The 15,053-nt window shown below is 46.8% G+C and overlaps 1 protein-coding gene across 1 annotated transcript in view; it reads left to right on the top strand.

Annotated features, from left to right (window-relative positions):
* LOC125104214 (inhibitor of carbonic anhydrase-like) overlaps window positions 1–15,053 on the top strand; it is a 43,191-nt gene that overhangs the window by 14,332 nt on the left and 13,806 nt on the right. Inside the window, exons 3-11 of the mRNA XM_047736709.1 lie at window positions 1,166–1,274; window positions 2,188–2,346; window positions 3,586–3,745; window positions 4,542–4,597; window positions 7,463–7,641; window positions 9,016–9,187; window positions 10,082–10,224; window positions 12,201–12,291; window positions 13,524–13,565. Of these exons, the coding sequence (XP_047592665.1) occupies window positions 1,166–1,274; window positions 2,188–2,346; window positions 3,586–3,745; window positions 4,542–4,597; window positions 7,463–7,641; window positions 9,016–9,187; window positions 10,082–10,224; window positions 12,201–12,291; window positions 13,524–13,565 (1,111 nt within the window). The remainder of the gene's footprint in view (window positions 1–1,165; window positions 1,275–2,187; window positions 2,347–3,585; window positions 3,746–4,541; window positions 4,598–7,462; window positions 7,642–9,015; window positions 9,188–10,081; window positions 10,225–12,200; window positions 12,292–13,523; window positions 13,566–15,053) is intronic.

The raw sequence follows: 15,053 nt of genomic DNA, 5'->3' as shown, positions 1-15,053 counted from the left end.
CTTCAACTCCCTTCTCCTCTCTAAGTCCCCTTGTCCTCCGTGCTATTTGTTATGCTCCACAAATCAGTAAAACCATATGATAATTGACTCTCTCTGCTTGACTTATTTCACTCAGCATAATCTCTTCCAGTCCCGTCCATGTTGCTACAAAAGTTGGGTATTCATCCTTTCTCATGGAGGCATAATACTCCATAGTGTATATGGACCACATCTTCCTTATCCATTCGTCCGTTGAAGGGCATCTTGGTTCTTTCCACAGTTTGGCGACCGTGGCCATTGCTGCTATAAACATTGGGGTACAGATGGCCCTTCTTTTCACTCCATCTGTATCTTTGGGGTAAATACCCAGTAGTGCAATTGCAGGGTCATAGGGAAGCTCTATTTTTAATTTCTTGAGGAATCTCCACACTGTTCTCCAAAGTGGCTGCACCAACTTGCATTCCCACCAACAGTGGAAGAGGGTTCCCCTTTCTCCACATCCCCTCCAACACATGTTGTTTCCTGTCTTGCTAATTTTGGCCATTCTAAGTGGCGTAAGGTGGTATCAAATGTCAATTAATAAATGAATTAAAAAAATGATTTCCATGATGGGTTGGGAAATGATCCAATGTCATTTCTGAGAAGAGGCTGTGAGGTGGCTGCTTCTCACAAGAAGGGAGGAATGCTGGGCTGACAGATACTTGAAGAGGGAATCCAGATCTGTGAGTGCAAACCCCGACTTCTTATGGATAGAAATATTCAATAATTCACTCATTCGCTTACGCAGTAAACATTTATTGAGCGCTTACCTGTAGTAGGTGCTTCTCTGGGTACAGCAGGAAACTTCAGCAGGAAAACACACACACACACACACATGCACACACACACACACGCAAGTGTCCCCACCCTGGTAGGGCTTACATTCCAAAGAGAAGGGCAAGCAGTAAACAATGAAAACTTCTTAGGTGGTTGATAAGGGCTAAGGAAAAAACAAAGGGGAGTCCAGCATTCATACATGAAGTGGTAGTTTTAAGATGTGGCTGGAGAGAGCCTCGCTGGGAAGGTGACATTCAAGCAGACACTAGGGAGGGAAGGAGGTCTGACCCATGCAATATCTCTGGGTCAGTCATCCCTGGCAGAGGGCTAGGTTAGGGCTCCCTTCATGGTCTGGTCTCTTCTATTTCAGGCCAATGAAGCAGATGCTGTGACTCTCGAAGCAGGTTTGGTGCTTGAAGCAGGGCTGCCCCCCTTTAATCTGAAGCCTGTCGTGGCCGAATTCCATGGGTCAAACATTGGTGCGTTCTTCCTGGGGCCCCAGGTCTCTGATTTGACACTGCAGCTATGGGGGAGAAGGCAGGGTCTCTGCCTACATTTCATCTGAAGGGAACAGAATTGCTGGAGCTCTTTGGATCAAAGGAGGCTGTCATCTACACTGACCCATAAGGGTTGGAATGTTGACTCTCCCTGGGAAGCTATGAGCGGTGTGCATCCTAATGGAAGTGCCCTTGGTGCTGCTGGATAAGGGGGGCAGGGCTTTCTGGGGTCCATCACCTACCGGTGGGGCTGCGCCATTGGGAGGCCCATCTCTGGAGACACACAGACCTGGACAAGCTCTTCCCGGTGCTGAGTCCCCTGCAGGTGCTACAGAACATGGGTTTGTGAATGCCGTCAAGAGAGGTTTGGTGCGGGGGAGTCGAAGAATAAGGTTTTGCCTCCTCCCTGTTCTTGCCCATTAGTGTCATCAGTGTGTGCGTGAGCACAGCCCACCTCAATCGGACTCCTATTTGCAGAGCCCTGGCAAAATCCCAGGGTACCCCTGCATCCTTCCTCTCAGACCTTCACCACTGTGTCTGGGCTGCAGACGGAGAAGCCGAGAAGGGAGAAAAGCCTTTGGGGAGAAACAGTAACGTCACAATGACTGGGAGTTGAAGATCTTCCTGAGAATGCCCTGCAGGCCCTATAATAGCTGGGGGCCCCCACCCCCATGTCTCCACTGGCAGAAAGACACTAGTGTTTATTGCCTTAATAAGGGACTTCCCCCCTATCCTGTTAATCAAAGGCTTTTTTCTTTTCTTTGTCTACCTGTTCATCAGGGGATGGTGGAGACCCTAGGATTTCCCTAAAGTTGCCCATTGCACGCCCTCTGGAAGATTAGCTAGTGACTGTGGTATCTTCCTTTGGCCCTTCTTTCTCTCTGCTCTTTTGCAGAGCCACAAACCTTGCATTATGCTGTGGCTGTGGTGAAGGGCAGTGACTTCCAGCTGAAACAGCTCCAAGGCAAGAAGTCCTGCCACTCGGGCCTAGGATGGTCTGCTGGGTGGTACCTCCCCATCCGGATACTTCTTCCTTCTGACTCTGTTGAAGAAGGTAAGCTGGCTGAGGCTGGGTGCCTTCCGGCAGGACTCCTACTCCAGTCGCCCGCAGGGATTGCAGTGGGGCCATACAACCACTATCCGGCATATTAGTCTCAGGAACTGCGAGATGGGGTGAGGACAGCCTGCTTTAAGTGTGATCAGCTAGGTTTGTTGCAGCAGCAACCCTTGGGAACTGAGAGCTGAGTCTTCTCTCAGCAAGAGTACCTTGGTGTCTGATCTCCTGACAGCCCCGAACTCATTGTAACCCCAGCAGTTTGGCTTGATAAGGAAGGTCACTGAGGCTCATGAGAAAGGACAATTCCCTTCTGGCTTCCCAGGAAGGCTTACTGGGATTTACAGCCACACCATCAGCAGTCGGCCTTTGTGCCTGGGGTAAGGGCTTGGGATGGAGCCAAGAAGAGAGGAGTGGACTGGAGCCATGATTTCTTTTGTGTGTACTTCTTGTTCAGTTATGAAGAGCCAAAGGAGCCTAGGGTGCCTCTTTAGCCTTTGGAAGATGATTACAAAGTCTTTCTGTGATTTTGAGGCCTGCCAGCTCTGCAGCATTCACGTTTTATCTATAATAGGACAACAGGCTGCTGGGGTCAGATGGAGTGCTATAGGCCTGGGCCACAGCTCTGACCCCGTGTGCCCTTTCTTGAGGTCTACCTTGCTTCAGTGTCAGACAGTGCTGGATGTCTGTGTGACAGTTTGTGAGGTGGCTGTTGGCACACCCCCTTACCCACTACCAGGCAAGTTACCCCAACCCCTTCCATGGATTCCTAAAAGAGGAATCCCCATAAACTACCACAGCCCCTGGTGCCAAAGGGGAGAAGGCTGGATGGGACCATGCCCTGAGGTAAGGAAGGATGTTCAGAGTCCCCAGTGTCTGGGGTTCTGCCTGCCACACCTAGAGCCTCCGTGGTGGTGAGTTAACAGGGTGAGTTAACAGGGATTGCAGCTTGGTTCCGTGTAGGTCAGCCACCATTGTGTCTTGAGTGGGCAAGCTAGGAAGCATCTGGTGGGCTGGGGCCCCAGGCCCACACATCAGTGTGATGTCTGAACACCCTGGGCCATCCACTTCCTCAGCCATGGGCACTGTCGGCCACCTCTGCACATCTGCTTCCTCAGAATGGTCCTGGGAAGTGTGTTCCACCTCTTGGGCTCTCATATAGGGCCACTCGCTCACACACATGCAACCTGGAGGTCCCCAGCCAATTCATGCTCTGAGGTTCCTTATGTCTCTGTTAAGCAGCCACAGCAGAAATGGCCAAGATCTTCTCCGGCAGCTGTGTCCCCTGTGCGAACAGGGAGGTATTCCCCACGCTGTGTCAACTGTGTGCGGGGAAAGGGACAAACAAGTGTGCCTGCTCCTTCCAAGAACCATACTTCGGCTACGCTGGTGCCTTCAAGTGAGTGGGGACACCCCCCATTCCTCCTCACTCTGATGCCAGGGAAACTAAGGTCTACAGGAAGTGGACACAGAGCCTGCCCAGACCACCTGGGCTGTCAGTGTGAAACCCAGGGTCCTGAGTGCCTCCCATGGCGTGCTCTCACTCCTAACCATCCTGAGGAGCAGTCTACTGTGTGGGAGCCCATCTTCTCTCTCTATTGCCTAGGGTCTGTGTGTTACCCTCCTGGACCAAGGAGGGCTAAAGGGACAAAACTGTATCTGGGACTCTGGGATTCACAGACACAGGTTTGGGTTTCCAGCTGGGCCAAAGGCCAGGACCTCCCAGCTTGCTTCTCTCTCCCTGAGCAACTCCCTATGTCATGGACATGTGCCTGCCTCTCCCTACCTCCTCAGCCCCTGCAGGGGGGTACAAGAGACAAGGCTACTGCTCAAAAGCAGAACAAAGCAGTCCAGGAATCCAAGGCTATCCTGAGTTTTTATCTTCCATATTAGGCTTTAAGCCTTTATTAAAACAAAACCAAAAACTAGTTGCTTTAGGTTGCCTTTGAAGGGGAAGGTGAAGGTCTTGCCCTCTTATCACTCCCCGCCCCCAGAGTTACCTGAGTTATGACTTACAGAGCTCCTGCCTGCTTCAGACTCAGGTTGGCTGTGGAGGTATAAAGGCTTCTCAGCTGGGCCATGGCCTCTGAGGACACACTGAAGCCTGGGAAACTGTGGGCAAAGCCCTGTGAGCCAGTGGTCAGGGCAGAGCAAATCATGGGGACTGGCCTAACGACTACTGTCTTGTTCCTCAGGTGTCTGCAGGATGGTGTGGGGGATGTGGCCTTTGTGAGGCATATGACAGTGTTTGGTAAGTGCTGGATGGAGGAAGACTCATGTGAGCCATCCCCTGGCCAGGGCAGATGGTTCTGGCCTGAAAATTTCCCTATATCTAGAGATGGGTGATGACAAGACCCTTAATGGAATAGGAGAGTTTCTATACAAAAACCATTTCCATTACTCGAACTTTGTTTAGTGTTTAGTTTGTTCAGTCTATAAATCTACTAAACAAATTTTCTAAACAGTAACAATTTTTATTTATTAATTAATAAAATGAAACAAATTTTAATAATTTAATAACTCAATTCGCTTAGCCACTGCAATATCCGTTTCAAATGTAATCACACTCTCCCAAATGCTTCAGTATAAATGGTTCCTAAATGTTATAAACATGTTAAACAAACAAATTATAATGATTTCAGAACTTATTAGCATATCTACAATTAGATGTGTTGCAAAAGCATTATTATGTGGACAAGAATATCTTTCTTTCTGGTTTCTGTATTAAAAAAACGCTTTTAAGGGTTTGGGGCAACTTATCAGAAAGAAAAAAATAACATAAATTTAAGACAAATTGAAGTTACAGAATCTGGGTTTTGTTTTGTAACCAATTAAATTTCTATCAGATATGAAATACACTTATATCGCTTAAGATATTTAAACCAAATGTATATTTAGTTTGCTAGGTTCATTTTTAAGATCAATGTCTGCTACCTCAAGGGGAACTTTAAGTCCTCACTTTTTACATGGGCCTTAGTTCCTTACAACCTAGTGTATTTCTCTAGAATGAAGTAGGAGCTCGGTGTCCTTTGTTGCCTTGTTTAGCTGTTCACAATTCACTCCCCCTTGATTATTACACAGTGACCTGGTTTGTTAGCATTTTGGCAATTGAGGCTTCTCCTATTATCGGTACATTTAATGAGTGGGGTCATCTAGGGGTTCCGTCTCCCAGACTCAAGTTGTTCCAGATCCTTGTCATTGTTACTTCCTGTGAGCACCCCAGTGAGTACAGTTATGTTGCCAGGGGCCAGCATCTTCTAATGCCCACCCTGAAACGTTTGAAAACATCTTCATTTTCTGAAAATACCAGGTTGTCCCAGAGTGTCCTGGTTTCCCTTTGCTGGAAGTCACTTGTCTGCTAATATTTAAGATCACTCACTGCCTTTTAAGTAGCAGTTTATGATGATCCACCAGGCTTTTGCGGTACAAATGAAGCTTGGTGGGTAGCTGCTTCCACCACTGGGCCCCTGAGTGACTGATGCCGAGAATTCTTTCTTTCTGAAGCTATGAGATCATATTCATTCTTTTAATTTAATTCTGACATTACTAAATCATTTTAAGTTTGTTCTTTCGATATAAAGATTTAAAGAGTATTTTCTTTACAACCTACCTAAGTAAACTTGTAACCATTTACAATAATTCTAATTGTACTCTTTCTCTTTTAGTATGATCATGCATGAACCCCATAGACCTCTACGAGTCTGCTAGGGCTGCCATAACAAAGTACCACAAACTAGGTGGCTTAAGCAATAGCAATTTATTGTCTCACAGTTCTAGAGGCTAGAAGTTCAAGATCAAGGTGTGGGTAGGGTTGGTTCCTTCTAGAGGCTCCTTGCTTCTCCCTTAGTTTCTGGTGGTTTGCCGGCCATCTTTGGTGTCCATTGGCTGTAGTCACATCACCCCACTCTACTTCTTTCCCTTCATGTGACATTCTCCATGTGTATATGTATGTGTGCATGTGTGGTTTTTATCAGGACACCAGTCATATTGGATTAGGGGCCCCACTACTCTAGTGGGACCTCATCTTTAGTTAATGACATCTGTAATGACTCTGTTTCCAAGTAAGGTGACATTCTGAGATACTGGGGATTTGGATTTCAACACAGAAATTTGCAGGGGACACAATTCAACCCAGAATACCTTCAAATACCTAGACAAGAGGAACCAAAGAGCCTGTTTTCCTCACTGGGTTTTCTGGTCTTCTTTCTACATATAGAGTATGCCGAGTGGGCCCCTAGGCCTCCTTCAACTCTTCCCCACCTTTCCTCAGCAGCCTTTGCCTCCAGGGGCGGATGCTGCTGTAGTCAGGAGACCTGGACTGTCCTAGCATGGCGGTGCATCAGCCTCAGACTAGCTGACAAGTCACCTTCAGTCTCTGAGCCTGTCTCCTCATCTCTAGGGGATCATTCTATTACTGGCCCCCCTGGTTGCTATGAGGATTAAGTGAAACAGAGCCTGGAGAGCCTTCAGCACCATCTCTGGTGTGCTGTGGGTGCTCAGAAAATATTTGCTATCATCATTCATAGCAGAAAGTTACACGTATGTGGGGATACCCTGAGGGGACCTGGGCAAGGGTGCCTCCTAGCCCTCCCTATCTATCTGCAATGAGAACAGGCCATTTTGCCTCCTGAGGCCTCAGATTCCTCATAGGTATAAAACATATTTGGAAAAGATTCTCTTTCAGTCTCTTTGGGTTGTTAAAAAAATTATTAAAGGAGACCAGTTAGGTGATACAAACAAACTTGAACATTTCACAAAGTGGACGGTCTCCTTTTTGAGAACTGCAAAATGGAGCAGAAGGCAGGGAGCTACGAAGAAACAAATACAATGTATCTGGTTGGCTGGGGCCACACAGTCAACCTTGTCTGGGGTGAAAGGGCTCAGAATTGGCTTTGTGTCTGGGGACTGGCTGGCTGAATATACTTTGTTTTTGTTCAAGTGGAGCATTTACAAGGACACAAAAGTTGTCTAGATTTTGGCCTGCTTCTGTGGCCCTGGGGTACAAGCAGGGCCTTGAAAGTAATTACAACAAGGTCAGTTTGTGATTCAGGGAGCAGCAGGGACCACGGCTCATGGCTCTGCCTGCAGTCGGCTCATCTGGGCTTTCCTCCTGCAGAGAACCTGGCAAACAGGACTGATCATGATCAGTATAAGTTGCTCTGCCCGGACAACAGCCAGATGCCTGTGGATAAATACAGGGAGTGCAACCTGGGCCTCTTCCCTTCTCATGCTGTCGTGGCTCGAAATGTGGGGGGCAAGGAGGACTTGATCTGGGAGCTACTCAACCAGGCCCAGGTATTCCTACCCTCTACCCTCACCTCCTGCTTTGTGTATATGGCAGGGAGGGGGTGGGTCTCTGCTTAGATTTGGGGCATTTTCTTACAGTCTCTTCTAGCCACTCTTTTGGGTGTAGGGCAGGAACCATGTCATACATCATCTGCTTCACCAAAAAACCTCTGTCTGTATTGTTAGAGGCAACAGAGGCTCTGAACCCCTCACCTGGCATCATCCACTCCATGGACCAAAAACTCCATAGAAGTGCCTCTTTGCTCCATTTTTTTCTCTTCAGTTCTAAAGGGGTTTTCAGGATGAGGAGTAGATGCCCCTCCTCCATGGAGTGTTCCGCTATTATCTTACTGCCATGGGATCCTGCCCTCCTCAGTTTCCTCAGTGGCAGGGTCCCTAGCCATGAGCATTCTCTCTTTCTGGTGTTGGTGACAGCATCTCCTGGCCAGCCCTCATTCATTCCCTGTCCTTGCTCTGTTGGTGCTCTCTGCTCAGCACTGGGGGTCCAGAGATGAAGTGGACAATGACTTGCCCTTGAGTTGCTTTCAGAAAAGTGTGAGGGACTTGATGAGAACACATACAAATTATCACCAGATGAAATGGTACAACCTTGGGGACACAGATTGTGTACTTTGTAGAGGACAGAGGAACTGATTTGCAGGGTACATCTGGGGAGATTATTGAGCCCTAGGTAGGAAGCTGTGCATACCCCCAGGAAGGGAGGGGATTATTTGCCAATGAGGGCAGCAGGTGTCTTTTCACATAGAACTGACACAAAAGCAAAAAGCAGATAGACAGTGGAAAGAGCTTGGGGGTAGGTGCTATAGTCAGGAAGGGCTTTGGGCCAGTTAGTGGGAGCTGTTGGCAAAGGGCCCTTCCATATTTTGGAGGCCAGAAAGTTCCCAGCTGGTCCTTTAGTGGCAGGCCTGAGGTCAGAGAGGAGCCCAGGACTCCTGACCTCCAGGCTCAGTGGCAGGATCACTAGCTGTTCTGGGATGAAGACCTCCAGAGCTACTTGGGATAGTTGGCTGGCCAGGAGACAGGCAGCTTTCACTGCCTGCCCTGTGGGAACTTGCCCTTGGAGAAGGGCAGCTGGGACATGACAACCATACCTCTTGGTGTGGATCTTGAGGAACAGCCCCTGGCCATTTCCCTGAAGCTGCTCATGGCAGACCAGCTGGGATTTGGGTAAAGCATTCCCTGGAGAGAGGTGGGAGAACCCCAGGAACCATAGGGGCTTTGGTGGGCTTGGTGCTTTGTCTTAGCTCTCAAGTGCTCATATTTTCTCCCTTCCAGTTTTCCTTGTCTGGTTTTGGGTTTGTTATCCCCTCCCCTTGCTTTGTCAGCTTCCCTCCTTCTCTTTTTCTTTTATCCTTTGAACAGGAACATTTTGGAGAAGACAAGTCGACAGAATTCCAGCTCTTTGCCTCTCCTCATGGGAAGGACTTGCTGTTTACAGATGCTACCCGTGGGTTTTTAAGAATCCCTCCTAAGATGGATGCCAAGCTATACGTGGGATACGAATATTTTGCTGCCACTCAACATCAAAGGAGAGGTGTGTAAAGTCCTGGGAGGGCAGCAGAGGCAGGAAAGCCAGAGAGGCTTCCCCAGTGCCTTCAAACCTCACCTTATCCAACCATCATTGGCTAGTGGAGCCCAAGGGAGCTACCAGCTGCACTGGGTTAGTGAGGGGATTTTCTGCTGAGCTGGGGAAAAGGCCTGAATTATGAGATCACAAAAGGGTTTTGAAGACCTTCAGATTAGAGTCAACTTGAAGTAATGATGGTTCTTACTCCTGTGTTTTAACTAGGGATACCCCACCCAGTGGCCGGTTTATATGACAGGAGAAAATAGCACATCCCAAACTGAAGTGGGAACATGGCCTCTGCCACTATCAGGAGTGAATTTCCAACTCTTGCCTTCCTCTAGATCCCTATGGTTCATTTCTTCTTTCTTTCCTTACTTTTGTCTTCATTTAGTCAACCAATAGTCAATGAGCATCCACAAAACCCACTGTGTTAGATGTGGCATACTGTGGTGAGCAGACATAGGGGTGGGGAGCAATCAGGCCAACCCAGAGGAGTACACATGACTACCAACTGGGGAATGCTACTGGATGGGAGAACCCAGTCCTTTCAGAACAAACTCTGGAAGGTCCTGACCTTCTGGTGCTCAGAGAGGGCTCTCCTCAGGAGGACATACTCAAGGAGGTGAGGTCAGGAGAGTGGGGAACGACTCTGCCTTCACTACTCTTTCTGGGTGCAGAGTTCCGCATTTCTTCTGGAGGATGATAGGCAGGAATGAGCAGTGATGTGGGCCTGAGAAATGCCCACTCTGCTGCTGTCAGTGAGGACCCTACTGGGCAGCCTTTCTGTAGCCAGTGGCACTAAGCTCCCAGACACATCTTTGGACTTCTTTTGGATGCCTGGCTTTTCTCTACCTGTCCTAGGTGTGGAAGACCCCCAGAGGGTGCTGTGGTGTGCAGTGGGCCACCATGAGAAGGTCAAGTGTGATGAATGGAGTGCTGTAAGCGGTGGTGCTTTACAGTGCACCACAGAGGAAAGCACTGAGGACTGCATCGCCGCCATCACAGTAAGGAGCGCCTCACCTCCACAGCTGGGCTCAGACACCCAGACCTATGGCCTCTCTGCCCTCTTCCCATATGTCTTCCTTTTGGCTATGAGACTAAGATGCACCTATTGTGTGCTGCTCCCACCCTCCAAAGCCCCACCCAGCTCTACTGAATGTGCCACTGGAGCTCAGGCTGGCCCAAGGTCCAGACTCCTTAGGTGCTCAGCTCTGGAGTCCTGGGAGCTCTTGAGTATGGTCCTGTCTGGGAGCTGCAGGAAGTGGGGTGACATCCCAGGGGGGTGGTCAGGGCCCCTGTGGATTGTGAAAGCAAATCAACCTTAGTCCTTGAGTTGTAAGTATAATTTTTTTTGGTGCTAAAAATATTATATGCTGGAAGAGAAATGAAAGATAAATAAAATCATTTACAACTTTATAACTCAGAGATCATTACCTCATAATTTCTGAGTTATGAATTATGTTATTAGCTTTCCATTTCTCTATGAGCAGATAATATTTTTGTGATTAGAAAAAATAAATTTATAATAAAAGACTAAAAAATTGACAAACTCAGAAGATATACATTCTTCTTTAAGAAGATCTTTATTTTGATAAACTTTCCTAAGACTAACCCATACATTAAGATCTTGCAATTTATACAGTCTCCTTAATGTGTCAATTTTAAGGATTAAATGAATGAGTTCTCAGAACATTGCCTAGCATATAATAAGCAGCCAATAAACGTTATCTATTGTTACTATTTAAAGTCAGCACAGTAGGTGCACTTTCTTAGGAAATGGAATATTCATTTAAAATGTTTTTAATGAAAAAAAAATGTTTTTAATGGCTGCACAATATTCCACCAAGTATTTCTGCTTCAATTTATTTAACTGATTTCTAAATGTCTACATATTAATTATTTGCAAATCCTTTGGTATTGTAGATGATATGGGATTGAAGATTTTTGTTCTATAACCTCAATATTTCTGGATATATCATAAGAAATAATAATAGTTAATATCTCAGAAGTTAGTTACTATGTGCCAAACATGTCTATGGGCTCTTAACTTGCATTAACTTATCTATTTATTTATTTATTTAAAAGATTTTATTTCTTTATTGTTAGAGAGAGAAGGAGGGAAAGAGAGCACAAGCAGGAGGAGTGGCAGGCAGAGGGAGAGGGAGAAGCAGACTCTCCGCTGAGCAAGGAACCTGATGTGGGACTCAATCCCAGACCCCTGAGATAGTAACCTGAGCTGAAGGCAGACGCTTAACTGCCTGAGCCACTCAGGTGTCCCACATTAACTCATTTAATCCTAACAATGAGCCTATCTGCCCATTTGATGGATGAAAAAAATGTGTATAGAATAGTTTTTAAGTATGTGTCCTTTGGAATAGTCAGGTCCAGGAGGCTATGTGGTATACTGGTTATGAGCAGGAGTTAAGGACTTGAACTGTTTTAGTTTTAGTGACTATCTATTGGAGAAATTATTTAACTTCCCTCTGCTTTACTTTACTAGTGTATAAAAGGGGAAGAATTATATAGTACTTACCTTATTGGATTTTGTGAGGAATACATGAGGTACTCTCTCTTCCTCTCTCTCACTCGCAAATAAATAAATAAATAAATAAATAAATAAATAAATAAATAAAACCTTTAAAAAGAGAAACAGTAAATACAACCCCTGAGTCTGGACATGTAGATTACTGAATGACAGTGGTCACAAAGAAAATGTGGTGAGGGCATAACCAGGACTCAAGATGGGTCTAATGAGAGCTCGGAGATGCCAGGGAGCAGGATTTGGATTGGACACTTGTTCCTGGGTCATCATGTCCAGTTTTCTAACCCCCATGGTGATACAGGAGAAGTTTTGGGTGGTCCATGATGTGATGAATCAAAAGGGCATATGACATAAAGCCAATGAGATAGACACCTCTGAGGGTCAGTGAGACAGGAAACAGCTTCACTGTTGTACTACTGATTTATTTCTTAACTTCAGAAGGGAGAGGCCGATGCCATGACTTTGGATGGAGGCTTCATCTACACAGCGGGGCAGTGTGGTCTGGTGCCTGTCCTGGCAGAGAACTACAGTAAGTGGGAGGGGGGTGCCTGTCAGTGTTTTATTTTCTCTGGGCCATGGACATAACAGCATGGACATAGAAAGAAGGAGAAATGATCTAGTTCATTGTTGAGGTAACAATTAACTATGGGAGAGGCTAGCAGATAGTATCCTCCTTCCCCAGAATCAGAACCAATGAAGATATGGACACAGGAGTTAGGTAAAAAGAGATGAAAAGAGATGTTTATTACGGAAAAGGTGATATTGGAGGTCATGGTACAGAACTGGCCTCAGGGCTTGCCAAATTGCCCTGGAATTAGAGTTACCCACTAGTTCAGGAGAACAGGTCTGTTGGCTTACCCAATGGCTGAAGGCAGAGGAGAATGCATATTGTCATAGAGCATCATTGAAAAGATCTAAACCACCCTCTCCCCACTGTTTAATGAAGAGGGGCACAACCACATGTGCCTCGTTCAATACTTTTGCTAAATTTACTAGTCCAAAATTAACTCACCCCAGCTGCACTGGAATGTTGAGGGGTGAGGCTACAAGGTCATGTTCTTCAGTGGAGACCCTTTCACATAAAAACAAATAAAGCTGGGGAAAAGAAGATTTCACCAATATAATTTATCAAGCTCCTCATCTGTTAGGCAGTGAGCAAGAAACCATCCATTATTCTTCAAACAAAACAACTCTGTGAAGTAAATAATGGTAACTCCGTTTTACTGATACGAAAACTAAGAGTTGTACTGATATAAAAACTCTTATAAAAACTTCTCTAAGCTTAGAGAAGTTGAATGAGTTGTCCAAGGTAGAATGAAGACCATATCCAGGTTTTCTGACTCCATGGGCCGTTTTTTTTTTTTCCCTCCAGCATAGCAAGAATATAATGATTGCCTACCACAATCCAGAGCTCTGAAGGGAAGGAAGATGTCAGGATGGCTTGAATCACACAGCTAATGCAAAAGGATCATTTCCAGATCTTCAGTAGTCTCTGCCCCTCTTCAAAGGGCCTCTCCTTTTCTTTCTCTGCAACCTCCAGAGTGTTGGGGAGATTCTGGGGCAGAACCTGATGTTCAAATGGCAAAGGTCAGGGAGAGGGGTTAAATGGGCCTGCAGAATCTTGGATTGTTGAGAACCAGTGACAAACTGCTTAGCTGGTTTCTTATTTCATTCCTCACTCTTGAGACTGAGAAGCTCATGACTTTGGGTTGAGCAATATAAGAGCTTAATGGCATGTATACCGATTGCTTTTCTTTTCAGTGCCTACAGATGGGTCTACGTGTGTAAATACACCCGTGGCAGGTGAGTCAGCATCAGTAACACTGGGGCTCAAAGGTAAAGGCCATCGTTGGGGAGAGGGTGAGAAAAATCTTAAAAAAGAAGCAAAGTGACTAGAGTTGTAAAAAATAAAATAAAAACAAGGAGGATAAGCAGATGTGTCACAAAGCTGTGGTGATAAAGACTGTGGGGTTCTTCACAGACAACAAAGGACTCCTACTTGCACTATTCCCATTTACTCTCCTCAGCTGTCCTCCAGGCTGTGGGCATCATTATCCTGTGTGGATGGGGAAAGTGAGGCCCAGGGCCATCAGCCAGGGAGTGGCTGACCCTGGGCTTGAGAAGAGGTGGTGTGACACCTTGTCCTTCCTGATACACCCCCCTACTCCTTGCCACGTGCTGCCTGCCCTTCTCTGCCCCAGGAGGCAGGAGCCCATTCCTGGCACTTCTGGGCCAAGTGGAGGCTTCAGGATAGGAGGAGAGTCCCCGCTGCTCTGACGAAGAAGAGGGGGAAAATGAGCTCGACCTTTTAGCTTTCAGCCAGCTGACTGTAACAGCGGAGGCGTCCATCTTGTCTTTAGAATAGACGAGGTGACAGGTTCTCCTGTCTGTGTATCTACATAGGCAGGGAGGGTCTGGATCTTCCCTGAAGTACGTAATCTTGGAAAAACAGAGCAGTATTTCTCAATCCAGTGTAGTGCCTGGACTGGCTGCATTCAGCATCACCTGAGAACTTGTGAGAAATGCAAATTCTTGGGCTCCACCCGAATCCATGGAGTCCAAGGATGGGGCCACTGCTCTGTGTTTTAACAAGCCCTCCAGCTAACTCTGATGCACACTGGGGTTTGAAAACAACTGTGGTGGAGGGTCCTGGGATTAAAAACAGGTGCTCACTTGGGTTTGGCCTTTCTTATGGGACAGGTAAACTGGGAGAGGTGGGTGGGTTTCAGCCACCACAGCACCAGCAGGAGCTCTGGTCCCTGCTGAGCACAGGGTCACAGAAGCCCTGCAGGCCCATACCCCACCAAGTCTTCTAGAGTGCAGAGCTGCTCCCCTGCAGCAGCTCTCCTCCATGTGCCACAGGACCCAAGCCCCAGGATATGCTGTCCCTGTCCCCCTCTGCTTTTATGGCTAACAGTGTTCAGTGAGTTGTATCTTCATCCCCAGCCCTAGGGGCTGGCATTTCATCAGCCATGCAGTCTATTGAGTATAGAATATGTGAAGTCAGAAAGAACTCCGCTTCAAGAATGGTTGAAATTTCCAGGAACTGCAGTGATACACAAATGCAAGTCACCAAAGATGCTTAGAAGACAGTTCAGGGTGGCTGGCTGAGAAGGAGAAAGTTAGATTTGAATAGAGACAGAGGGGGATCAACTCCAAAGACAAAGACACACACACACACACACACACACCCCAGATGGCAATAATTAATGCCATTTGTGCAGAATTAGTTACACCTCCAGAAAGGCACTGTAATAGTATTTGGCTCCCAGAACGGTGTAATAGAGCACA

Source organism: Lutra lutra, chromosome 1, assembly GCF_902655055.1.
Source record: "Lutra lutra chromosome 1, mLutLut1.2, whole genome shotgun sequence".
Classification (NCBI taxonomy): Eukaryota; Metazoa; Chordata; class Mammalia; order Carnivora; family Mustelidae; genus Lutra; species Lutra lutra.
The sequence above is the reverse complement of the archived record's forward strand: the minus strand, read 5'-3'. Positions and strand labels throughout refer to the sequence as shown.